The sequence below is a fragment of the Branchiostoma floridae genome, chromosome 7, assembly GCF_000003815.2.
Source record: "Branchiostoma floridae strain S238N-H82 chromosome 7, Bfl_VNyyK, whole genome shotgun sequence".
Lineage (NCBI taxonomy): Eukaryota > Metazoa > Chordata > Leptocardii > Amphioxiformes > Branchiostomatidae > Branchiostoma > Branchiostoma floridae.
The window spans coordinates 22310236-22337768 of record NC_049985.1 but is presented as its reverse complement, the minus strand read 5'-3'; the positions used below and the strand labels follow the sequence as shown (position 1 = coordinate 22337768).

Sequence of the window (27533 nt, the reverse complement as noted above, 5' to 3'; positions counted from 1 at the left end):
ACAAGGTTGTTACCCCACACACGAATAGATTGCATTTGTTTTTTTTAATCGATGGTCACCACGTAACAAGGCCTGAAGGCCACTCAAGGTTACGGGTTACATGATTGTAACTGTAACAGCAACTCTTCGCCCTAGGTCAGAAACATCATGATTGAGACCAGCCCAATATCAGAGCCGTTTGTGGTTGTTACCTTCGCCAGAATGGCGCAAGGTTATGTTTTAGGCGTGTACGTCTGTCTGTCTGTCTGTTAACAGCATAACTCGAGAAGCCTTGGATGGATCCTTATGATATTTCGTAGGTGGGCAGGGCATGGAAAGAGAAAGGTCAAGTTCGACAATTGGCCCCCTAGCGGCTTGCTAAAGTACTGCAGCAGCACTTCCATTTTTTTATATCTCGTGTTGTTCTGGACATGCTGTGGTCGTGATTCTTGTGTGGTAGATAGCCCTTGGGGTAGAGAGTAAGTTTGTACCCCCTAGCGGCTTTTTTTGTAACTGCAGGCACCGATTTCCTTTCAAACTTTGGACGAGAATAACTCGAGAACATGTTGACGGATCGTCATGATTTTTGGTAATGTAGATGGCCTAAGTGATAATGGAATACTAATTCTGCAAATCAACAGCTAATTTGCATAATTCATGAGGAAAGTTAATAAATCCACTGGATTCCATGATAGGACTTTCAAACTTGTCACATATGTAGCTGAGAAAAAGAGAAATGTCAACACAAATTAAATATGCAAATGGCGACCTCATTTGCATAGTTATTGAAAAAATATGAACAGGTTGATGGATATGCATAATTTTTGTTATATAGATAGCCTAAGTGAAGACTTACATAATGAGATAATAATTATGCAAATTAACAACTAATTTGCATAATGAATTAGAATATTGTTCAACCTTCCTGACCACTTTTACATTTTACACTTAGTACATGTTCATTAATATCATATTTAGAGATATTCATTGATTTAGACATGGGGAAAACATGGTGTGATATTCCAACTTAGATATAGTAAACCTTTTAATTAATTCCAATGTTTCTGTTCTGTTCCAATATTTTAGACAATCAAAATGGCATCTGCTATTGCCGAATTTTACAAGGTCAAGAATGTTTTCGTCACCGGGGCAACGGGATTCCTCGGGAAGGTCCTTGTTGAGAAGCTGCTACGTTCCTGCCCAGAAGTGGAGGGAATTTACTTGTTGATCAGGCCAAGAGGAGACCAGACTGCCCAAGAGAGGTTGAACAAGATTGTAGAGAGTAAGGTAGGTCTGGTATGAACAGGGTTGTGCCCAACTCATCATCCTAACGCCCGGTCCCCAACGGCATTAGCCTATGGGGCCCTGCTATCTCATGCCCTATCAGTGGTTATTATGATTGTCGCCACAAACAAGCTGTCAACCAATCAGAGAATAGGCCTTTCTTGGGCTTGTTGTTGTCGCAAGCTGTCTCGCAAAGGCCGCTGGGAAGCTATCAGCGAATCATGTTACGTCTTACATAGCACCATCCTCCTACGCCCGATCCCCAACGGCTGACTGCCCATATAAGGGCAAGCTCATTAATATTTATAAGGGCGGTCCCTAACTGGTCTGAGTGCACAAGATAGCAGAGGTTAACACAGTCGAGTTTTACCACGACTGTGGTCCCTCTGCAAACTAGATCTGTGGCCATTTGTTGAATGTTAAGAAACTGTAGATGTTGAAACCTCGTTGTGGTGGTATTTCACTTGTGTGCTTGTGAACATAGAACTTTGTTATCCAGTGGCTTTACGCTGCAAAATTCGTGACACCAGAAAAGTATGCGTTGGCAATTCTTGAATTTTCCAACCGGAGTTTAAACCAACCCTGTGAAAACCACCTTTTTCCTCCTACCACAAAATAACACCACTGCAGAAGTAAACAAATATACAGCAGTATCAACTTGTTTTCTTAGGTTTTCTTTTGTGTATTCATTTTGTACAATTCATGAGACTGTATTCGAAGATAACGACTAGGAAAGTAAAGAAGCAATAAGACGTCCCCAGTGATCAGTTATAAGCATGCAGCTGGAGACCCCATATCACTCTTCTCAGAAGAAGAAATATGATGTAATTGTATTGCCAAAAACATTTGCATTAATCATAGTAATAGTAGTAGTAGTAGAAATAGTAGTAGTAGAAGTAGTAGTAGTAGTATAGACTCCCTTGCAGTCTTCGAACGGGGCTGGTTTTTATTGGGGGGGAGGGCGTTGATTCGCGATCTTCAACGCGGGGCGGGTCAAAATGGCTATCACGGCAAACTCCCTCTCATAGCAAACTCCCTTCCTCGGAAAAATCCAATTCCCGGCAAAAGAGAACCCAGCCCACGTTGACCCCCCCCCCCCCCGCAGGAAAACCCAGCCCGGTTTCGAAAGACTCAAGGGAGTCTAGTAGTAGTATGTAATTTACCAAGAGTAGATATGGTTGACTTTTTGTGTGTGCAAGGAGGTTTCAGAAGTTGTTTTTTTTTTTTTTCTTTACCTCGGCGTGTTTTTGTTCACAGCTCTTTGACAAAGTTCGTCATGAACAGCCAACCTTCCACCGCAAGCTGCACGCCATACCCGGAGATATGTGTGAACCCGCCTTAGGTATCAGGCAATCAGATCAAGACATGCTGGTGTCAAAGATTCACATCCTTTTCCACTCTGCAGCAACAGTTAGATTGGAGGATCCCCTGAGGTAAGTTGAATACATCATGTCCCATCCTGTGTGTACGAGGGGAGATCAATAAGTTAATGGCCTCACCCAGAAATAATGAGCACAACTCAAATATCGAGGCACAACTTCATAGTTTGAAGCCTTTTATCAATATCCTCCAAATTTCGAATCATTGCAGTTATTACTTTCGTTTTTTTGAAAGTTGGAAGGTAAGTGGCGAAAAAAAAACAAGAGTGAATTGTGATCAGACATGTGTGGGTCGAGTTCCCCATGCCATAAATTCTTTGTCATTAACAAAAGACATTTTCAAAATGTTTCCAAATGATTCTCTTCCTATTTCAAGAAGAAAGTCTGACTTCCAGCAGCGCAAGTTGACCAGCACACCTCAGGTCGCAGCTCAATTGTCCACGTTTTTTTCTTCTCCCTTACCTAACGATACTGGGTGTCGCCTGCAAAGTAATGGTCACAATAATTTGAATTTTGGTACACATTCATATAGGACTTTATACTTATAGGCCGAGAACTTATTGATCACCCCTCGTACTACTGCACTCACTCCAAGACCTCCAGCAGACAGTTCTATGATCCTACTGTGATCAGTACGGTGTACTCATTTAGAGAGGTTTCTAGAAAGAGGATGGCCTGTGGATTACTGTCAGGGGGTCTACCGAAAGTGCGAAAAGGAACGAAAAGGGACGAAAAGGAACGAAAAGGAACGAAAAGGAACGTTTGCTACTTTTCGTTCCTTTTCGTTCCTTTTCGTTCATTTTCGCACTTTCGGTACTTTCCTTTTCGTTCCTTTTCGTTCCTCTTCGCACTTTCGGTACACCGCTGTCAGGTCACTGTTGAAGATTGTACATGCGACATTCATTCCCCTCAGAGAATCTGATCCCTTCATCAAATCATGGGTGCAGAACCCCACTTTAGAACATCCCTGTCCAAACAGCCGGTTCAGTTTCCCAAGTATATTCCTTCTTATATCCTGCGCATGAAGGGAACATAGAAGTAGTTTTTTTTATTGGTATACATATAAGACGATACACAGTGGTAAATGCACTCTAGCAAAGCTAATATTAACATTACCACTAGGACATTTGAAAACAAAATAAACAAAGGACAAAACAATGTGAGATAAAATAAAATAGTAGTACAGCTGTGGGGTGACGGATCCAACAAACAAATATATATACATACAAGATTTTAAAGGAAAATGTTCAATCAATTTGAAAACGGTTGGTCTGGAGTATGTATGTCTGTGTAAGATGCATAATATGGGTATTTGTTTCTGTTGGTAAAGTGGGTGAACCCCTGAGTAAAAGTTGAGTTAAGGCTGAGTCAGACGAAGTTTTCAAATCAAGGGTTGATAAAAGGTCTTGAAGATTGCATAGAAGTAGTTGCATTTGGATATTGTATATTTTTTCATCTTTTCATTCATACAGTTATTCCTGTACTTGTCGCATCTGTGTAAAGTCTGTACGTAGTTAGGATCAAAAGAGATATTAGTAGGTGCTATACGTTACAAGTGAGTTATGCCCTTGGAACCCCCTTCCAGAACCTCCATGCAGCTGAATGTGATAGGGACACGGGATGTCATCGCCTTGTGCCACAAACTCAAACACCTTCAGGTTAGAGCAAAAACCCTTTCTTACTGACTGGGATATTCCAGCTGATGTCAACTTAAACCATTAGTCCATAATTAGTTATGTACTATTCAGGAGCCCTTCTTATAACACTGAACACTGATTATTAATCTCAAACTATGGTTCTAGCAGGCTAAATATTCTTAGCTAATTCTGAATCCCTTATATAAGCTAGTAGCATATATTGTTGATGCCTTTGCCAAGAACTGAAGTAGGTGTATTCTTTGTACTTACAGGCTTTTGTGCATGTGTCCACTGCCTATGCCAACTGTGACAGGAGTTACATCGAAGAGACTATCTACCCTCCCCCTGTGCAGCCTCAGAAGTTGATTGATGCTCTGGAGTAAGTGAAGAGACTGCATTTGTCCATTCTCCTACGCAGAGGGACCACAGTCGTGTCAAAACGCCTTGTGTTTACCTCTGCTATCTTGTGCACTCAGACCAGTTAGGGACCGCCCTACTTATAAATATTAATGACCTTGCCCTTATATGGGCAGTCAGCCGTTGGGAATCGGGCTTAGGAGGATGGAGCCATGTAATACGTAACATGATTGGCTGATAGCTTCCCAGATAGCTTCCCAGTGGCTGTTCTTTGAGACAGCTTGCGACAACAAAAAGCCTATTCTCTGATTGGTTGACAGCTGGTTTTTGGCGACAATCATGATAACCACTGATAGGGCATGAGATAGCAGGGCCCCATAGGCTAATGCCGTTGGGGACCAGGCGTTATAACCGTTAGGAGGATGCATATGTCATGTAGTAGTAGTGAAGCTACTGCTAGTCCCCTTCAATTTACAAACCATGTCTAGATTTGTATGCAGCCATGCTATTCAGCAGATGTCACGGAGTTTGTTTGAAAACAGTTTCCTCCGTATCAGCACCTCAGGTATCTTTTTTTTTTTTACTTAATGGTCACCACGTAACAAGACCTGAAGGCCACTAAAGGTTAGCCTCCATAGCAGGCTCTTTGGGGCCTTTTTTTGGGCCTCCAAGCCGGCAATCATAAAACGCCAGCAATCAGCGACCGAGTACAAATAGAAATGGCCAGCAAAAGTGTATTATGAGCCCAAAAAAGGCCCCAAAGAGCCTGCTATGGAGGCTAACTCAAGGTTACGGGTTACACGATTGTAACTGACCCAATAGGCGAAGCAGGGGTTACGAGGGCTGCTCGGGAGATTCACTACCCCTATTTTGACCGGAATGGTTTGATCCGCTCATGTTCGCACATGTGGCGGGTTCTTTGACTTCTTTAACCCTATTCAGACCGGGCTTTTTTGGTCATCCCTGGACCGGGGGGGGCTTTTGATGCCCTCCACTTTGAAGTCCTATAACTCTAAAACGACGTGTCGTAGGGCCACCAAATTTTTAGGACATGATATCGACATAATATCTGACAAGCAGTTGACGTTTGACGTTACGTTGACGTAAGATGACGTAATAATGACGTCATCAATTTGATTATATTGGCCGGACCCATGAAAAAAGGGTATTCTCAGAAAACTTCAAGTTATTCTACAAAAATGTAACAACAAGTGCAGATAACAGAATAATAATGTTTATTACGACTTGCGTTGCCAATAGCAACATCAATGACGTCAAAATGACGTCATAAAATGACGTCATACACATCTAAGATACCAGTTGGGCTCCGCCATATTATATCCACCACCTTGAATTTTTAAAAATACTTTTTTTGCAACAAATAATCACAAAGGGCAATGGAAATAGACTTAATTCATTCATTTAGATGGTTTTTGATGAAAAAATACCAGGTAGTTATAAATTTTAAGGGATAATTAGCTCGTTATTCTTGATCTGGCCATACGGTCCGCCATCTTGGATTTTGGGCCGATGACGTCATCAAATTAGCATAATTTATGCATATATAATTATGAAAGATATGCTAGATAATATAAGATTTTATTTATGTAACAAAATAGCAGTAATATAGCAAATAAATGTGAAAAATACATTGTTAGAACCAAAAATAGTGATTTTTGGCAAAACAGCCTGTCAACAAACGGTTGCCATGGCAACACGAAAATATGGAAAATTTTTCAAACTTCGTGAAATTGTTGCCAACAATATTTTAGGAAAACTCACCAAATTTGGTGGCCCTAGCGTAAGCCGTTCTGGCGTTATAGGACATCAAAGTAGGCGCGGGCCTCAAAAGCCCCCCCCCCCCCCCGGTCTGAATAGGGTTAACGTGCTTGGGGTGTCCCAAACACGGGACCTCCATTTAACGTCCTATCCGAAGAACGGCCCTAGCCGAAGCTAGGTACTCATTTTCACCTGAGTAAAGTGAGGAAAGTCGTGTAAAGTGCCTTTCCCAAGGGCACAGATCGGTAACACGGCAGTAGGATTCGAACCCGCGATCTCTCGGTCACGAGGCAAACTCACTGCCACTGTGCTACACGGTCCCACTATCTTACCATGGCTATGGGTTTGTATGTTGCACACTAATGGCATGCTATGTTTCTGCAGATGGATGGATGACACCATGGTGACTAAGTTGACTCCAGACTTGATAGGCAAAAGACCCAACACCTACACCTTCACCAAGGCATGTGCGGAGTACCTACTGACACAGGAGGCGGCTGACCTGCCACTGTCCATCGTCAGGCCTTCTATCATTGGTGGCTCCTGGAGAGAGCCTCTGGCGGTACGTATGCCAAATAAGGGCAATGACCCTAATTGACGCAGGCGCAGAAGGCCCAAAACGAGTCCATTTAACAGTATTTTAGCCAATTTTTTACTTTTAGCAGGAAAATGTAAGTAACATTTCATATTGGTGAGACAGTGTAGGTTGCAGATGTTCAGATTCGGCCAAAAAACTAGGTTTTGATCCATCTTTTTTGCCTGTGCTGACCCCTAATTTGAAGTGCTCAGTCCCTAAAATGACGTCATGAAAAAGCAAGATGGTGACAGAATTGAACGGCGGAATATATTGCGCTGGTCAAAAAGTTTTAAAATTAGACTTTTGGACACTTCAGATAGCGGGCTGCTGTGTGGGGTGAGTTCTTATGACCTGGAATGTTCACGGATGAGATTATGACACCCTGAACTTACAGTTTACAGTTTATTTATTTTACCAGCAGTAACACTCAGGTACATAACAACCTGTTTTTCAGGCAATGCTGGGTAAACAAAAATACAATTTAAAACTTTGCAATATTACAATAACACATACAATAGTGCATAACCACAAAACGACATATCAAAACTCACAATTTCACTTGTCATTTCCATCTAGACCTCACAGTTCCTTGATAAACTTAACCAGTCCCAGAGTCTTGCGGTGCTTCAGTGACAGTTTGTTCCACAGTTGGGGGCCAAAAGATTTTAAGCTTCCCTCGTAGCACTTCAGGCTTGCTACGGGACAGTTCAACTGGTGAGGGTCCCAGTCAGCGAACATTTTAACAGCCGTGCGGGTACGAGCTCTTATAGTTGGTGGTGACTTCCACCTGAACATGTCAGATATGTACAAAGGGGCTTTTCCTCGTACAGCATTGAAAACTGTGGCCAGACTGATTTTTTCCGCCCGATTTCTCATCGACACCAACCCCGCCTCCGCTAACAGTTTACCAACTGGGACATGATCCCGGAGTGTGTAGCCTGTAATCATCCTTGCAGCTCTAAACAGCAGCCTGTCGAGTTGCAGCATTTGTGTTTTCTTGCCCTGTACAATGCTTGGCAACCACGCCGCGCCACAGTAGTCCAAGTGCGACAACAACAAGGTTTGACACATAGTATGTAATATTTCTTTTGTTACGTAGGGTTTTGCACGTCTCATTGCACTGAGGCCACTGAATATTTTTTTCGTGATATTTGTTATGTGAGCTGACCACTGGAGCGATGGGTCTAGAGTGATGCCCAAATATTTGAAAGTGTTAACTTGCTCATAAATGTTAACACCGTCTGTGATCTGAACTGTTGTCCCAACATGTCTCAGCTTCTGAGGAACCCCGAATAGCATAGACTTTGTCTTGTCATGATGGAGAGAAAGTCTATTATCAATTAACCAGTCTGACACTCTCTTCATATCCTGGGAAACTGCCTCTTCACACTCTTTCATCGTGCCCGCCGAGTAATAGATTGCGGTGTCGTCTGCATACAAGTGTATTTTGCATTTTTCTAGAACCTGTGGCATGTCGTTGACATATAAACAAAACAGCAAGGGACCAAGTACGCTCCCCTGTGGTACCCCGCAGGTGACTGCAGCCATCTCTGAACATTGACTTTGCAGACTAGTGAATTGTGAGCGACCAGAGAGGTATGATGTAAACCATTTTGTTGCATCCCTATCGAAACCCAGTTTCTTGAGCTTACTCAACAGAATGGCATGATTCACAGTGTCAAATGCTTTGCGTAAGTCTAGGAAGAGAGCAACTGTGACCTGGCGACTATTATTGGCCGACCTAATATCCTCCACAATCTTCAAAACTGCAGAGGCAGTACTGTGGTTTCTCCGAAACCCACTTTGGTATACCGTGAGAAGGTTGTTCTGGGCCATGTAGCGTGATACTTGGTTACCAACGAGTTTTTCCAACACTTTTCCAACACTTTTTTCCAACACTTTTTTCCAACAACTTGCTAATTTTTACATTATCGCCAATACAGATTTGCATTAGTGTTAACTGCTCACAAGGAGAGGGCTTTGTGGAATCTGTATATGCTATCAGAAGGCGAAAATATGTGAAAATATCTTCATGGGCTTCTGTTGTGAATATGAAGTAAAAAATAAAGCATAAATGATGAGAAAACCGACAATAATGCACCACAACTACAATGATCGAAAATTTACCAACTGTTCTTATTCTTTGCAAGGAAGTTGAAAGAGGGACCTTGTTCTTTGACACCATTGATAAGTTACAGCAAGGCATTCTCCTACGCAGAGGAACCACAGTCGTGTCAAAACTTCCTGTGTTACCTCTGCTACCTTGTGTACTCAGACCAGTTAAGGACCGCCCTACTTATAAATATTAATGAGCTTGCCCTTATATGGGCAGTCAGCCGTTGGGGATCGGGCGTAGGAGGATGGTGCTATGTAAGACGTAACATGATTGGCTGGTAGCTTCCCAGCGGCCTTTGCGAGACAGCTTGCGACAACAACAAGCCCAAGAAAGGCCTATTCTCTGATTGGTTGACAGCTGGTTTGTGGCGACAATCATAATAACCACGGATAGGGCATGGGATAGCAGGGCCCCATAAGGTAATGCCGTTGGGGACCGGGCGTTAGGAGGATGCAGCAAGGAGGCTTGTTAGAGTGTAGACTTTTTTTTATTGCTCGACATTTGTACATGGTACAATGTATGGCAACGACTGTTACACAAAGTACAAAATAGGTGTATAGAATAAGACTTAATATCCTAATTAACATAACAAGAAGGGCTAACACAAGTCTTTGATATAGTGTTACAATCGAGTTGGGCTATACATGAGACTGAACACGCCAGTCAATAATCATATTTTCGATTCCTGGACAGGGCTGGTGTGACAACTTCGGTGGACCTGTTAACCTTTCTGTTGCAGTGAGTACTACATATTCTTGGTGTCTGATTTTTATGTTACCTTCACAGAAGGGAACATATTGTTTTTGCTTTGTTTCTTCTTCTTCACCGTATAAATAAGGTCAACGACCTGGACCAGACGGCTGTCACCATGGTAACCGGTAAAGTAGCAGGCACCATGTGGTGTTCGGTTACATAATGTAGCAAATGTCAGATCTAGAGGGGCTCAGGTCACTACATTTAGAAATGTGTTCAAATAAGAATGAACAAAACAGTTGCCAGTGTTAGACTACAACATGTGAAGGTAACATCCTGTATTTGCTTGCAAATATTACCTTTCTAGTTATATCCTATGTTTATGTTCAACACCAGAAACATAGGACTTTTGTGAATTTTGGTCAGTCATACAAGACTTCTTGCTATACACATGTAAGCTTTTGTATCAAAACATTTTGGGAATTTTGTGCCGAAAATCTCTGCTACATTAGCTATCTTGATCTTTCTTTCAACTACCTGTAGATTGGGAAGGGCTTGCTGCGGACCATGCGGGGAGAGTATAATGCTTCTGTCGATGTTGTACCAGTAGACTTACCTGCCAACCTGATGATTGCTGCTGCCTGGGACACTGCTGTCTCCAGGTCTGGTTCTGATTGTCTGTATGTACAACAACAATAAACAAGATGAAATCAAACATCTTGGTTCATTTGCCCGAGACTTCTCGGTCCCGAGCCAAATACACTGCCGCTGCGCCACGCGATCTCACAGATTACCTGTAATTAGGGTAATCTGTTGTGAAACTGTAGCTCAATATATCTTGTAGGGGTAATATTGGGGTAGAAACCCTGAGGTTGCTGGTTTCTACATCTATCTCTAGTCGTCTGGCATTGTAGTGTATATGAAAAAATGTTACAAGACTTTTGTCTGTTTGGCCTGAAGCCAACTTTGTAGTGATGGGCCCTAACGTGATAATTTGTTGTTCCTGTTATTCAGACCAGAGAACATCCCTGTGTACAACTCCACATCAGGAGGTGTCAACCCGTTACGATGGGGAGAGTTCAGTGGTAAGTACTGTAGAGTGAAACGTTATAGCAACTGTGCTGCAAATAATAATATCGGGTGTATCTGCAGCCAGTGCCACAGGCAGGTACCCAATGTGTTGAGTAATGGAGCTGTTTAGCGTGGTCAAGGCACCTCCTCGAGCACGCGACCCTCGTTTTACGTCCCTCCCGGAAGACGATTTCGTGGAAAGCTTCGTGAGGCTACAGCAATCCGGACGTCCTTGGTTGGTCCCTCATCCAAGCACTGTCCGGACCGCGCGTTGCTTAACTTCCGAGATCGAGGGATCGGGTGTACCAACGCGCCACATTAACACTTTGTCATACAGCGCAGAAACGCTCAAAAGGGCCTAAAAGGTAGGTTTTGAGCGAAATTCTCGTATCTAATGCATTACCAATTACTTGACAACTGATATCACGTCAGGTTTAAATTTGCAGGAAGAGGACTGAACTTTGTAAATCCAATGCACGTGTAAAGGAAGCTACAGGTTACTAAATTTGGATTTAGCATTATCTATAACCCTTCAATGAGAATTTAAAAGAAGTGCAATAGTCCGGGAGGAGATTCTCTATGGTCCAGGTGGGACATCATGGTTCTAGGGCTCTTTATGCAAATTTATGCAAATTAGACGATTATGCACAGAGTTAACAATAAAGCATCATAAATTGAGCAAATCCTTGTGTAAATAACATCAAATTTAGTGACAGTCACAATCGGCATGAGAGTTTCTATTTTCTGAACATTGGGAGTGCCTAGCTAATTTCTATGGCAACCGTTGCTAAGGAAAAGTCAATTCCATAGCAACAGGTAGGCATATAGTTTTCTACAGACATTTTAAGTTAAAGTCATCGTTATTAGATTGTACAGGTGCATGTTCGTGTACAGCAAGATGGTTGTTTGTGCCATAATCATTCTGCATAGTAATTCTTTATGGGGCCGCGTAGTACATTGTTCGGCCCGTGACCGAGAGGTCGCCGGTTCGAATCCGCCTGCCGTGTTGCCGGTCTTGTGCCCTTGGGAAAGGCACTTTACACGACTTTTCTCACTTTACTCAAGTGGAAAATGAGTCGTCCCTCGGATAGGACGTTAAATGGCGGTCCCGTGTATGGGGAGAGCCATACCCCATGCACGTTAAAGAACCCCCACACGTACGATGGTGCGGTGTGCGTTGGTGCAAATCCTTCTGTCGGGAGTTGGTGATTCACTTCAAATCACCGGATGGAGGCCTAGCGAACCTCTGTCTCGTATCAGCCACATGGTGAATTACATCGATATCATTCACCCGGACGGGAGACCATTAGCCATACGAAAGGGTATGTCACCCCGTAAGGGGCGGTATAACCCCGTCGTGTGTAAACATGTGCGAACATGTTTGATCACGTCGACCGATGATGATGATGATGAATGCTTTATGCTTTGTGGCTATATATTAGCAGGATTATATGGAGACTTCTCATTTACATCGCGATATATATATAATCATTATTTGAATCCCCTGGCGACGGTTTCGGCACGTAGTTGGACTGTTTGTGTAACAAGGAGACTATTCCCCTGTTTGTTATTGGGAATTTCTGCCGAGAGTCTATGACTGTTGCGTTTGATGAACGGGTACCCCCCGGGTTATTGGAATTATTAAAAAGCATCAAAAAGAGATTTGAAAATATAAAAGGATATGCACTTATGATACTTGGATCAACATAGGTAACATATCATGAACTATATTTTTGTCCAACCTTAATCAAAATACCCTTACAGTAAAGTAAATGACATAGATTTCCTATTATACTGAGCGGAGGTACTGTTGAGGTACGTTGGAGTTCGTTCAATTTTGTGCACCAATGTAAAATGATTGAAAATTCATCGGAAATAGATTTGTAGTGTTGAAATGATGTTCATTGATGTTCATACTTACTTATTGATACTTGGTGCAATATAGGTAAAAGATAATCACACTTACGTATAACCTTGATCATGACTTGCGTCTTGTTACTGGCATGGCGATGGCATGATGGAGGCACTGTGGAGGCATCTTACCACTTGCGTATTTTCTAAATTTCAAAAACACAACGCCTTTGTTGGAGGCACATTAGATTTCGTTGGAGGAACATTGGAGGCACGTTTGTGTTGTCGAAATCAACATTGCCTCCAACGTGCCTCCGTTTGCAGGGGTGCCTAAGCATTACTTTGTAACTTTTCTACGTGCGAATGAAGGCTCACCTGGGGGATAACTGCTAACCGCTAAGCGAACCCTTCGGTAACCGCAAAAAAGCAACCCCTTACGATCGGACTTAGGAAATTTCAAAGAAAATGTGCGTTACTTTCAACACTTGAATATCATAGTAAAACACGAAGAGACAAGGTAGAAAGTTGTTTGAGTACCCAAAATTACTTTGTAACTTTTCTACATACGAATGAAGGCTCACCTCTGGGATGACCGCTAACCGCTAAGCGAACCCTTCGGTAACCGCAAAAAAGCGACCCCTTACGATCGGACTTAGGAAATTTCAAAGAAAATGTGCGTTACTTTCAACACTTGAATATCATAGTAAAACACGTAGGGACAAGGTAGAAAGTTGTTTGAGTACCCTAAATTACTTTGTAACTTTTCTACATGCGAATGAAGGCTCACCTGGGGGATGACCGCTAACCGCTAAGCGAACCCTTCGGTAACCGCAAAAAAGCGACCCCATACGATCGGACTTAGGAAATTTCAAAGAAAATGTGCGTTACTTTCAACACTTGAATATCATAGTAAAACACGTAGGGACAGGGTAGAAAGTTGTTTGAGTACCCAAAATTACTTTGTAACTTTTCTACATACGAATGAAGGCTTACCTGGGGGATAACCTCTAACCGCTAAGCGAACCCTTCGGTAACCGCAAAAAAGCGACCCCATACGATCGGACTTAGGAAATTTCAAAGAAAATGTGCGTTACTTTCAACACTTGAATATCATAGTAAAGCTCGTAGGGACAAGGTAGAAAGTTGTTTGAGTACCCAAAATTACTTTGTAACTTTTCTACATACGAATGAAGGCTCACCTGGGGTATAACCTCTACCGCTAGCGAACCCTCAGTAAGGCCGCAACAGGCCCTAGATCGGACTTAGGAAATTTCAAAGAAAATGTGCGTTACTTTCAACACTTGAATATCATAGTAAAACACGTAGGGACAAGGTAGAAAGTTGTTTAAGTACCCAAAATTACTTTGTAACTTTTCTAAATACGAATGAAGGCTCACCTGGGGGATGACCGCTAACCGCTAAGCGAACCCTTCGGTAACCGCAAAAAAGCGACCCCATACGATCGGACTTAGGAAATTTCAAAGAAAATGTGCGTTACTTTCAACACTTGAATATCATAGTAAAACACGTAGGGACAAGGTAGAAAGTTGTTTGAGTACCCAAAATTACTTTGTAACTTTTCTACATACGAATGAAGGCTCACCTGGGGGATAACCTCTAACCGCTAAGCGAACCCTTCGGTAACCGCAAAAAAGCGACCCCATACGATCGGACTTAGGAAATTTCAAAGAAAATGTGCGTTACTTTCAACACTTGAATATCATAGTAAAACACGTAGGGACAAGGTAGAAAGTTGTTTGAGTACCCAAAATTACTTTGTAACTTTTCTACATGCGAATGAAGGCTCACCTGGGGGATAACCTCTAACCGCTAAGCGAACCCTTCGGTAACCGCAAAAAAGCGACCCCATACGATCGGACTTAGGAAATTTCAAAGAAAATGTGCGTTACTTTCAACACTTGAATATCATAGTAAAACACGTAGGGACAAGGTAGAAAGTTGTTTGAGTACCCAAAATATTAGCATGAATCCTATGAAATTCGTACGAATATTATGTGATACGCACTAATCACTATGCGAAAATGCACGAATCTTATGAAAATTGCACGAATCACTATGTAATACACACGAACCTTATGAGATTTGCACGAACCTTATGCGAAACTGCCCGGGTCAGGTGACAGACGGAGCGGGATTTTCAAGATGGCGGCTTCGAACTTCGGCGACGGAAAATACGATGTAAGACGCCGAAATGAAGCAAAACAGTAGCTCACGTGCTATCAAATACGTCCGTCTTCGTGTTGGTATATGTCCATTCCATGCCTTGAAATATAGATATCACGGGTAGAAACGCTCAGAATCATGCCTTCTCTCCGGCCGCCGTTTTACATAAGGTTCGTGCAAATCTCATAGTGATTCGTGCAATTTTCATAAGATTCGTGCGTTTTCGCATAGTGATTCATCGAATTTCATAGGTTTCGTGCAAATGCTTAGACACCCCTGGTTTGGTGAGAGTGGTCCTCAGAGTAAATTTCATGACTTCACACTCCAGCGACAGGCGGCTTGAACTCTGTGCCAATAACCAAAACAGCAACCTTATAACTTCTAAACCCTATCAAAATGTTACCAAATAACAAATCAAAAGTTTAAACTCAGTTGAAGTAGGTCATACTTACATTTCCGAATAATGTACTTTTAATATAAAAGCCAACTGGCATATTAATGATATCAAAGGAATTCGAAGAGTATTTTATACAGTGTTATATCTTCCTCACAGAGGGCACGCTGGTAACTTACAAGAAATACCCTCTTGACAAGCCATTCAGGGCACCCAACTTTGCATTTGTCAGCAACAGGTCAGTATGCTTGTAGTTTTTGTAAAATAGCAGTAAGGTCATCGTGAGGTTTTTAATGACAAAAACATCAGTGTTTCTTTTGTTGCTGTTCTGAAGAAAATTACCCACGAAGAATGGAGTTGTCAATTTTTTGCCTTCTGGCACACAATTTAAAAAGCAACAATGAGATTTTCTTGCTTACTAATATGAGGCTGTTTTGTGAGAATAACAAATCACAGCTCCTTCTTTCTCTGGTATCTTAATATTATCCTTGTAGTAACCAGCCAGAGGCATTGTTTTACTCAAGAGTACCACATCTTTTGTAACCTGACATGTTATCTCTAGTTTCATGTACCAGTACTGGCAAGTCGTCAGCCACAAGGGACCGGCTTACCTGTATGATATCTGGCTCAGGATGATCGGACAGGAACCAAGGTCAGTATTATCTGTCTGTCCTTATTGTCAGAGGAATAGAAGCTCAAGTGTCATGGGCAGAAATTCCAACCCTTGTAACCATTATACCCCTGTCACATTACCCACGATCTTCGGGCGTATCGATGGAAGGTCGGCCATATTTAAGATCGACAGAGGGTTGCGCGTATTTTTCTCCTGAAAACCGTCCATGTCACATATAAGTCATACTTTGTACCTTGTACAATTGTTGTGCAATAAAGTTATTATTATAAGCGAGGCTCATCGGGCGATTGCCGTAGACTCGTCGTCCGATCGATTTTCGCACAATGTGACAGGGGTATAAGTACTGATATCCGTTAACCAAGCAAATTCATACACAAAAAGACAAACTATAGAAAAAATGATTTTCCTCAAAACTTTGTGTGGTGATCGTGCCTTGGTCAAAAATTACAAAATGGGAAAGTGCAAATCACACGAAGATTAGCCTGACTAAAATCGCGCTCCTAGCGGCCGGTCCTACAATTTCCGCCCGCCCTAGAATCGCGCTCCTAGCGGCCGGTCCTACAATTGCCTCCGCCCTAGAATCGCGATCCTAGCGGCCGGTCCTACAATTGCCTCCGCCCTAGAATCGCGCTCCTAGCGGCCGGTCCTACAATTTCCGCCGCCCTAGAATCGCGCTCCTAGCGGCCGGTCTTACAATTGCCTCCGCCCTAGAATCGCGCTCCTAGCGGCCGGTCCTACAATTGCCGCCGCCCTAGGGAGTCATTAACCCCAGCCAGCGAGAGATTGTGTAAACACAGGCTAACGCGAGGATAATCCACGGCAATAGATCCACGGGGGCGCCGAATAATCTCCAAGCTGATTCCTCCGGTGGCATTAAAACAGTGGCGAATTATCCTCCTCTGCCGGCTAATTCCTTCCCCAGCTTATGTTACTGTTTTAATGCCACCGGAGGAATCTGCTTGGAGATTAGGCGCCGAATCGTTCTGGGCCAGGTGCCGAATCGTCCTTGGCCAGCTGAAGGTGCCGAATTGTCCTGGTGCCGAATTGTTTAAAATTTGTATTAGGAGCCTCTGAAGACACTACAGAAGCCACAATCAATCAAAATGTGTATTTTTTTCACCTTTTATTCACAAGTCATAAATCTAAAGTACAGAACATTCAAAGATAATCACCTAATCACTATAGAACAAACGACTAAATATACACAGCTAAAGTCGATCATTCTAGAAAATTTAAACTAGCATTACCTTACCATTTTACACACTAGTCTACCTTTACTCAGTCATCTAGACATATGCAATACTATTATACTATAAGACATTTACATATTGTTGCAGGGGCCATTCCCACTGGCTTTTTTGGCTAGGGGTTGCTCCCTAGGACTTTTTTTACAGGGGTGTTTTATCCCCCTGGATTTTTTGTGCTAGGGTTTCTTCCCTAGGACTTCTGAATGTGTATTGTTGCCAGGTACGTCATAGTGCTTATGGCTTATTTGACAGTGATAACAATTAAACGTAGGCAAGTTGTTTCGCTTTGTTGCAGGGTTTTAAAGATGTATAGCAGGTTAGAGAAGGACGTATCGAGCATAGAATACTTCACATCCCGCCACTGGGAGTGGAGTCATGGCAACGCAGATGCACTTATGGCCAAGATGGGAGAGGAAGACAAGAAGGTAACTAACAGCATTCAGCATATTGTTAACTTCACTATATTATTCACTATAATGTTTAGAGGCCCATCCATATGGAACACTCATTTGGTTTTGCTAGCAGATTAATTGTATGATTTTGACTAATTTCTTTATGATCTGTAGATCATGTTTAGTTTTGTCTAATTTCAGTTTTTGATGTTAAGATCAATAGTAACGTTATGATGATCACTGGGTTATATTATTTTCACTTGGTTTATTATTGTTTGATGTATAATCTTCATGTCCATTTAATCGTATTATGATTTGTAAATTTTGACGGGGGAAGAGTTTGTATAAGCCACATGGCTTTTTTCTCCCCCCTTGCACGTTCTGATATTTTCTATAATTTTCTGTATGTTATCATTTTTTAAAGTGCAAAATAAAATCAATCAATCAATCAAAACTTAAAGATATCACCAGCAGATCACATCAGCATTGTTAGGCCATGTTGATTTGATTATATGGATGACATCCTCGCAGGCATTAGTTTTCGGCCGTTTGCAAAAAAAGGTTTTCGACCATACTCGTATTAAATCGTGCAAAACAGTTGTAAAATAAGCTCAAATATGCTGTAGATGGAAAAAGGGTATCGGAAAATAGTATAACTAAATTAGAATGCCAAAGTAAATATATAAAGTCAAAGAATAACATGTGAAAGAGCAAGAATGAAGAAAAAAATCTATTATTGGTTGGAGCGGGTACCAGTACAGAAAATTCAGGTACAGGTCCGGTTCAGGTCTACCAAGAGGATCAGGTCCATGTCCGGACCTGAAGCTACCCTTGAAAGTCCTTGAAAATTTGTGAATTGGCAATACTCAAAACAATGGTCGATTTTGCTGCAAAGGAATCTGTTTGGTTGAGTATCCGACTCCCACTGGCGTTTTAAAATCCTATCTTCATGTAATCAAGGCTAACTGTCTCTGTACTTTTGACTGTAGAAACTTGGTACTTTTGACTGTAGAAACTTGGTACAAATGACTATAAACTCTACTCGACCTTGCTCTTGTTATTTTCTTTGCCCAGTAAGCCCCAATTGTCTGCCGATATAGTGTGTCCATTTTGAACCCGATCCACTGAGTCTGTTTTTTTTCGGACCGGTCAAATAAGAAAAAAAAGAACAGTTTTGCACCCTTGCAATCCACCGGTCCCTACACCTAATTGTTGCTATACCATACTATGTGTCTTTAGTCATATGTTCAACATTCCTGGCAACTTAGATTTCATGCCGAAAGCAACTTTTTTTGCCAAACCTTTTTTTTTTCATTCACACGCTCGCATCAGTTTTAGAGTTCCCAGAGGATGTCATCCATATATCAAATCAACATGGACAGTGATCAGCAGTCAGGAATAAGGATTCACCATTCCTCATATATGATACTTTGTACGTGACAGCATTACATGTACCTATAGTTTCTAAGCTATCTGTTGACAGGAAGTTGTTTTAAGCTAAGGGCACAACTCACCGTACGTGCAATTTGTCCGTACGTTGTTTTTTAGGCCACGTCCGCCACGTATTTCTGAAAACCAGACACGTTCAGGCTGTACAGCACAGGCGCGTCGCCCGTACTGGCATGTACGTACGGGGGCGAATCCACAGCCCGATGGCACACAAAGTTTTGCCTGCACGTTAAGTTCTAAGGCGTGTCTGCTTGCTCCCAAATCCGTCGAATTCCCTACGAGTTCGTACGGAGATGGCACTTACCACTTACGGATACCAAAAGATTCCCCACGTTTTGGCACGTATTTGCACGTACGGCGAGTTGTGCCCCTAGCTTTAGACGAAGCATACCAAAGGTAATGCAGACATCATCCCAGCACTTGAATCCATACGGCCTATCTCTTAGATCTAGTACTGATGGTTTTTCTAACACTTTACAGATCTTCAAGTTTGACTGCCGTGGCCTCCATTGGCCAACCTATATGGAGAACTATGTCCTGGGCATCAAGAAGTATGTACTGAAGGAGGACATGGATCAGCGTCAAATTGCGAGCACATCTGAACAAGGAGATTAAAACCTAGACTCCGTTGTAGTCTCCGAACGGGGCTAGTTTTTATTGTTGGGGGGGGGGGGGGTGGCTTGGTTCGCGCTTTTCAACGTTGGCTGGGTTCTCTTGTGCCGGGAAAGGGAGTTTGCCGCCCCGCCGCTATCACAGCAAACTCCCTTTCACAGCAAACTCCCTGACTCAGTAAGCTGTACATGCGATCACGATACATCATGCGTTTATCAAAATCTATCAACTGTCAGCCATTTTCTTTCAAGTCGTTTTTTGGCTGGAGCCAGGTTTTATCTGTATTCTTTCTACATGGTTGTTTTTGCCATCAACAGTTTGTAGATATACATGTCGCTTCCCTCCCCCTTCTCCACACCTTGTAACTTGCATAAGTTTAGAACGTCAGTCAATGTAATATTATAGAAATCTACTAAAATGTAGTGGCCCCTGCCTTTCACATAGACATGACTGTTCAACACTAGCACTCTAGAGAGCAAAGCAAACCATGTTAAGATACTTCAGGTGGATATTAACTGCACTTGCGGCACCGGTGCGGCACTGCGGGGTTCGTTCACTGCGGCACTGTTTTGTTATTTTCGCGATTTTTAATAACTTAAATATTGCGTAATACGTAGAAATATGACTTAGAAGACAGAAATATACACAAAACGGAAGAAAATTTGTTCTTTATCTCTGAAATTCGTTGAGTCATCTACGAACTCCGCAGTGCCGCACCGGTGCCCCAAGTGCAGTGAGAGTCCACCTTTCCATGGAATTCAATGGTGTGCTAGTTGAGGTTTTAGGTGAACAGGAATTTCTATTGTATAGACATCAATAAGAAGTCTCTTTTTAAGCCATGATTTTCACCATTTTCATTGTTGTGTTCTGACATGTGCTGATCGCACGGACGAATATTGCCCTTACATCTGGTCATCAGCCTCCAGTTCCCCCAGTACTTAGTAATACCTGCCCGTCCAGGCTCCTACACTGTCTCTGTGCGTTGACAACTACCGTAATTAATTGATTAGTCCGGTATCTTGTAGTTGGTGTGCTACACCCCCTTATAGCTAAGGGCACAACCCACCGTACGTGCAGTTTATCCGTACGTTTTTTGGGAGGCCACGTCCTCCACGTATTTCTGAAAACGTGTTGAACGACTGGCAAGAGCAGGGAGGGAGGGAGTACGTCAACACGGCAACACAAAGTTTTGCCTGCACGTAATAAATAAAGTTCTACGGCGTGTCGTATCTGCGTGCTCCAAAATCCGTCGGATTCCTTACGAGTCCGTACAGAGGCAGTACTTACTACTTACCGATCCCAAAAGATTGCCCACGTTTTGGCACGTAGACAGCACGTATTTGCACGTACGGCGGGTTGTGCCTTTAGTTTATGTTTTAAAGAGGGAAGTGATGGAATTGGACAATCAGATTTTGCACCTGTGTTTGACCTCCGCTGGAAGGGAAGTAATTTTCTAATAAACCATTATCATAAATTTACCCGCTTGCAAATGGTTACTACCTGTATGAGTCATAAAATGTCTTCCCTGAAGTATAAAGCTAATATTTAGCAATATGGGGTCTTAACGTTTATGAGATTGGATTTTCATTTATGGCATTTTGAAATAGTTTTGGCTCTAGGTGTTGCTGACCTTGCCACTGTTTACAATAGCTCCTAGGATTCGCACGCTGACAAAAACATAACCTTAGCGAAGTTTAAAAAAAAGGAAAGGGGGAAACTAAAGCTTTACGTCAAAAAGGTAACTGGACTTGATACTATTGACAACAGACTGTTGAAAGTAGGTGCGCATATCTTAGGTCCTGCCCTTACCAAACTCTTCAACTATTCACTCAGCACCGGTGAATTCCGGAAAAATGGAAGCAGCCCAAAATCATGCACACTTTGAGCACTCGTACAAGAAACTCGCTCAGGTCATCGGCATTATCAAGCACCTAAAACCCTACCTCAACAGACAGGCACTTGACCTGATGTACAAAACACTATTCGTTGCACATATTCAGTACTGCAGTACAGTCTGGGATCAGGGGGGGAAGGGATACATTGATAAACTGCAAAAGTTACAAAACAGGGTGGCCAGGGTAATTCTAGGCTGTGACAGGCACACCTCTACTTCAACATTGAAATGCAAATCCAATCCTGATTTTAAATTTGACTTCTTTTTGTTATGTTTCCTGTGTTATGTCACGTTAAGGCTAAACTTTTGGTTCACACGTTTGGCAGTATTATTTTATGTTATCTAAGTTAAATCTTACTTTGTACAGTCTTTATGTTTATGTTACCTAAGTAATTTGGTTTCATAGGTATGATTATGTTATTGAAGTTGATTTGGTTCTGTTGAACTTAATGTATGATTTATGTTCGGGGTTCTCCCCCCAGGGGGCTTTGAAAAACACCGTCAGGCGACATGCTTTACCCTGGTTAAATAAAGAATAAACAAACAAACTATCAGAATCCTATCAGAATGACATCACTGGTCACTCAGGACTGACTATATGATACACTCAAATACAGACTTGAAGGAATAATTGATATGATTTTGGGCAATGCGTTTGTGTATTGACAACTACATTAATCGATCCGTCTTAATAAGTTATGTCATTTACAAATAGCCATACAAATATAGAGAATCCGCTGCAGCACCACAGGAAGGCGCTAGGACGCCTATTCTCGAACTTGACCTTTTTGAACACTCACCTACAAGATACAGTAGAAGTCGTCTAATTGCATGCCCCATTTGTCAGTGTATTTTGGCAAATATCCGGATGGTACAATAATGCGAAGTTTTCCAGCTGGGCCGCACCAGTTTGGGATTTGAGGATTCCGTGCGATTAACAGAAGTGTGCGGTTATCCGTTGTGCAATTAACTGGCTTCTACTGTATCATGACAGCTTCTCGAGTTATGTACACATACGCCCACAGCCACTCCGCTTTTGGCCTACGTCATTTCCAAACCGGGGCCCGGCCGGGCAGCTTTCGGGAACGAAAAGTATAATATAAAAAACACTAAACTACACAAGACGTTAAGAGAATAGTCGTGGGCATTATTTATGCATATTTTGCGTATACGCGTACACATTTCTGTTTTTCGTTTCCAGAATCAGTCCGGCCGGGCCCGGTTTGGAAATGTGACGTTATTAGCCTTAGCAGAACCGGAAACATAATATTTTAGAGAATGTAATAAATCATAATTTGCCTACTGACGGACGGTTACTAATTTATCTGTAGAAAGTCATGAAATGTCTATCTCGAAGTGCAAAGCTAATATCCAGTATTCTGGGCCCTTAACGTTTGTAAGTTTGGATTTTCAACTATATGGCACGATTTTGCGATTGTTTTGGCTAAAAGTGTAAGCTGACCTTTCCACTGTTTACAATAGCCCTTCAGCTTTTGTCCGAAGTATATAGTTGATGGTTTTAGATATTAGATATACAACATTTTTTATTGATCATGATCTCAAAATATTTGTAATGTTGTATATTCAGCTTTCTACACAGCATTTTCCTGTGATTGATTAAACGGTAACCCTCGTATCGGTTATATCTGTTAGTAATCCTCTGTGAACTCCAAAACTAACGCGAGCGTTCGAAGAAAAAGGTTTGGCAAAAAAGTTGCAGAACTCAATATCCTCGATAGCACTGTAAACATACCATTTCCGTGGTCTCAAATACAAGCCATCTGTCGGACCTGTTGAAAACGCGCGCACAGAGCGGTCACCATTCATTGCTTTGCAGTCTTCATGGTGAAAACGTAAGTTTGAATCCTAATCATTAGCTTAATGTATTTCCATGTATTTTGCAGAAGCTTTGCCTTGTAGCACCAATAACATACGTCCTGTGTGAAGCTTTTTTACTATAGAAAATATTGATGCCGCTAGGAAAGTAAGGTGGAAGGATTTTATGTTACATTTTACATTTTTGCTCCAGAGATTTTCTCCAGTGCCACTTGAACTAACGTAGATTATATACTAAATGTACAGTGTTGATCTGTAACTAACTACAGGACAAAGTCTTTATGTCTCCTTACGATATCAACATTTAAGGCCTTATACATTGTTATCACTAATCTTAGACCATGGCAAGTCGACATACATGTATATATCGCTCATCCCCACCATTTTATTCATATCGGTTTTTAGATTGTGTATACTGCCGCATTGTCAAAACAACGTACAGGACTATGATGCTGGGTCTGTTGGTCGCTATCTCCGCTGTAGCGTGCTTTGAATCAAGCTACGCAGGTAAGAAGGGCCAGTTCAGCTGCCATACTCAGTTCCTCTAAGCTCGCAGTCCAGCTTTAGGCTTTGCTTGCACTGACGAGTACCTAAGTGGGGAAATATGTCACAGTGGTCTGCAGACACCATGATTCACTCAAATACAGCCGCGTTCGAAGACTGCAATGGAGGTTACATTTTTACCAAGTTTCTACAGTCAAACTTAGTCTAAACAGAGGCCGTTAGTGTTTCACACGATCACGAAGATAGTATCTTAAAACGCCAGTGGACGTTGGACATTCAATCCTTTGTAATTGAAAATTTGAAATTGACCATTGTTTGGAGTATCGCACATTTACAAGTTTTCACGGACAATCAAGTCCAGGATCAGATCCGGACCTGCATGGACTCTGAACCTGGACGGGACTCTGAACCTGGACCGGACCTTGACCTGGACCTGGACCGGTACCCACCCCTATTAACTATGTTTCAATGAACACTTTTCCCTTAGAAACAAACGGACTTTGTATTTACTTCGTTTAGATGCAGTGTCCATCACGACCGTGACGGTACCGTATCACAATTATTACGTGTTGGCGGCGGACCGCCCGTGGGACCCTACCTGGGTGAACAGGGTAGAGATTAGGTGTGAATATACCATCTCACCTGCACCAGCCACTCCTCCTACTATCACCTGGCTCAGGGTTAGTAAGGGCTTACCTTAGGGTGCTTAACTTTAACTAAGACCTAAGACTTTTTGTTGGCTATCTTCATATCTTTATACACGAACTTGAATTGAAGTGATCGTTGTCCCGTTCTGCCAAATGTTAATTAACGTTTGTTTTGATATCATAAAAATAAAGAATCTGTCAGATTTTATATCTAGATCTTTTGTTTTCTTCTTTTAAAATTTGTTTCCTTCTTTGATAAACTGAAAGTAAGAAATCATGAAAAGTTTTGTTTTAATCTGCCATGCCATTCTTTGCTACTGTTAACTTATTTGAAAAGCTAAATGAAGGAAGATTACCAAAACGAACCTTTGTTGTTATTTTCTGTTAAGCATGCCTTATTCTCCTATTATCATATAGCCAGGCGCCGCAGACCAATCAGAAGGCCCCGTTCCACGTTGGTTATGACGCAGTAACATATAGATTCCGGCCAGGCCGGTGTGTTAGCTCCTTCTGATTGGTCAGAATGAATTACACCGGTACCGTTGTCGATTTGCATTGACACAGGCACGAGTGTCGATGCAAATCGGTGCCGGTGTCGATACATTCTGACCAATCAGAAGGACCAATACACTCGGTGGTTTCATTCGTTGGTTATTGCAAAGGACCAGGCGTTATGACATCATATACACCTCGGGGCGGGTCATTAACCCTTAATTATCTCCTGAAGGGAACCTTTGCAGACCGAGAGGTGGTGTACAAGTGGAGCTCTTCAGGAGAAGTGTACGTGCATCCCGAGTTCGCAGGCCGCGTCAGTGTGGAGTCCAGGACCCGGCCTACGCTGGTATTGTTCAACGAAAGGACCTGGGTTGACCGATACTGGTGCCGGGTCACGAACGAGGAGCAACCGGACGAGTTCGGCACGGACGAGGAGTCTTGCGGCTTCTGGTACGTTGGGATTGGTGAGTCATAACAATCATAACGTGTTTTACAGAAGAAATTTTATTAGCACAACAAAAGTACAGAGACTTTCGTAAGGTCTTTAGCAACTATAGTATGTACTATAATGTAGACATAACTGTGTTCATCATTTAATTTTATTTCCGAGACCTATCCAATACTAAAATCTTATTGACTTGCCACTTGCGGGAAACTTTACCTCCAGCTTTTAACCTCCAATTCAGTACAGTAACTTGCTGCTGAAGGTCTATTTCGACCTTCATTTTCCCCACCCCCACAAGGCCACCAAATATCATAAAAACCCGTTTCAAGCTTTTCAAGTTATGTTCTCTGCACGCACACACACACACACACACACACACACACACACACACGCACGCACGCACGCAGGCACGCACGCACACACACACACACACACACACACACTCACACACACTAGTCTCTACCAGACTCCGGATCGCTGGAAAATCGTAGAAATGGAACAAATAGAGAGGAATATAACCGACCAGGGAACAGCTCGCGATCCTAGATCGCGTGCTGTTCCCTGACCGTTTATATTCCTCTGGCCGGCTTACTCCTCTATTTGTTCCATTTCTACGATTTTTCCAGCGATCCGGAGTCTGGTAGAGACTACACACACACACACACACTCAGCCAGCTTCACTTTTCCATGCCACGTAAGCATCACCAATATTTATATATCCTTAAAGGGGAAAACACCCCTTCACATCAAAATGGTTAAACCCCTTCCCATCATACACTTCTGCCAGAACAAGATAGTGCACAAACAAAAAACATGGCACTTGCAAAGTGAAAACTAATTAACAACATGTCAGCAAAAATAACATCTATATTTTCCTGACATAAATATGTCATGAACTACACAAGTCTGGGGCACAGATGTGGTTAGGCACTGAGAACTGAATGTCTGGAAAAGAGGTCGATTGCTGGATTTACACATTATTCTAATTGTAATGTAAATATTAACGAAGCCCCGATTTGCATACAATACAGTTCAGGATTTTAATCATCACCTAAGGTATGTACATACCAAAAAAATGCAAATCCACCAACCCCTCCTTGACTTATTCTCTTTCAAAGATAAGGACAAAATCGCCCACTGCAGTTCAAAACAAGCAGCCAGGGGGGCCAAACTTGTGTAACACTACTTACTCCCTGCCCAAAGACGTATCCACTAGCCAAAAATCCTGAACCTGCCGCTTGAGGAAACCCGCTGCAGTACCGCAAAGTAGTATAGTAGGTGTACGCTGACTAATATTATTCAGGAGCAAGAAGGAGCAGGTCAGAGGTCACATATGATTTATTCGGGTGGAGCAGGTCATAGGTCAAATATGATTTATTCAGGTGGAGCAGGTCAGAAGTCAAATATGATTTATTCAGGCGGAGCAGGTCAGGGGTCAGATATTATGTATTCAGGTGGAGCAAGGTAACTATGAGTCATGACAACCCCACCCCACCCAAAATGAACCTCCCCCTCTCCAATCGTGAATGACATACCCTTATTTGGCCTGGTTCTAAGTCTCTATCGTATGAAACAAAGAAAACATGACAACGTTTGATTTTCCCGTTCTTTTATTCTGTACTTTCAAAAGTCAGCATCCAACGTGAACTTCTGTTGTTCAGAGGAGGACATCACCCCCATCTTCTGATACTCCCCCACCTTCTTCTCAAAGAAGTTGGTCTTTCCCTCCAGAGAAATGTTCTCCATGAAGTCAAAGGGGTTCTCGCTGTTGTAAAGCTTACTGCACATGAGTTCTTCCAGCAGCCTATCTGCGACAAACTCAATGTACTGTTTCATCAGGTCTTGATTCATCCCAATCAGCTTCACAGGAAGAGCTTCCGTCAGGAACTCTTGCTCAATCTTAACAGCATTGTCGATAATCTGGTGAATGCGATCCTCACTAGGCTTATTGATCAGGTAGCTGACCATTAGACAGGCAAAGTCGGCGTGCAGACCCTCGTCTCTACTGATCAGCTCATTGGAGAAAGTCAGCCCCGGCATGAGCCCTCTTTTCCTTAACAGAAAATTGCTGCGAAGG

At 42.3% G+C, this 27533-nt stretch overlaps 2 protein-coding genes across 2 annotated transcripts in view; both read left to right on the top strand.

The window, feature by feature from the left end:
• The first annotated feature begins 713 nt into the window (after positions 1 to 713).
• On the top strand, positions 714 to 17315 carry LOC118420173 (fatty acyl-CoA reductase 1-like). Its single transcript, XM_035826886.1, has 11 exons — positions 714 to 1266; positions 2521 to 2696; positions 4228 to 4300; positions 4552 to 4658; positions 6800 to 6977; positions 9802 to 9846; positions 10345 to 10463; positions 10816 to 10886; positions 15461 to 15539; positions 15864 to 15953; positions 17273 to 17315. Exons 1-11 carry the CDS (start codon positions 1075 to 1077, stop codon positions 17313 to 17315), a joined length of 1173 nt encoding a protein of 390 aa, XP_035682779.1. The 5' UTR covers positions 714 to 1074.
• A 6471-nt stretch (positions 17316 to 23786) lies between these two features.
• Positions 23787 to 27533, top strand: part of LOC118419666 — a 9144-nt gene continuing 5397 nt past the window's right edge. The window contains exons 1-3 of the mRNA XM_035826180.1: positions 23787 to 23872; positions 24389 to 24549; positions 25244 to 25475. Coding sequence (XP_035682073.1) covers positions 23812 to 23872; positions 24389 to 24549; positions 25244 to 25475 — 454 coding nt within the window. The 5' untranslated portion in view covers positions 23787 to 23811. The remainder of the gene's footprint in view (positions 23873 to 24388; positions 24550 to 25243; positions 25476 to 27533) is intronic.

What these genes read in the sequence shown, in the direction of transcription:
- LOC118420173 (XM_035826886.1), top strand. Translation starts at nt 1,075, where the DNA reads ATGGCATCTGCTATTGCCGAATTTTACAAGGTCAAGAATGTTTTCGTC. An exon ending in AGATTGGAGGATCCCCTGAG is followed by an intron (nt 2,697 to 4,227) that starts GTAAGTTGAATA and finishes ACCCCCTTCCAG; the next exon opens with AACCTCCATGCAGCTGAATG. An exon ending in TGGGACACTGCTGTCTCCAG is followed by an intron (nt 10,464 to 10,815) that starts GTCTGGTTCTGA and finishes CCTGTTATTCAG; the next exon opens with ACCAGAGAACATCCCTGTGT.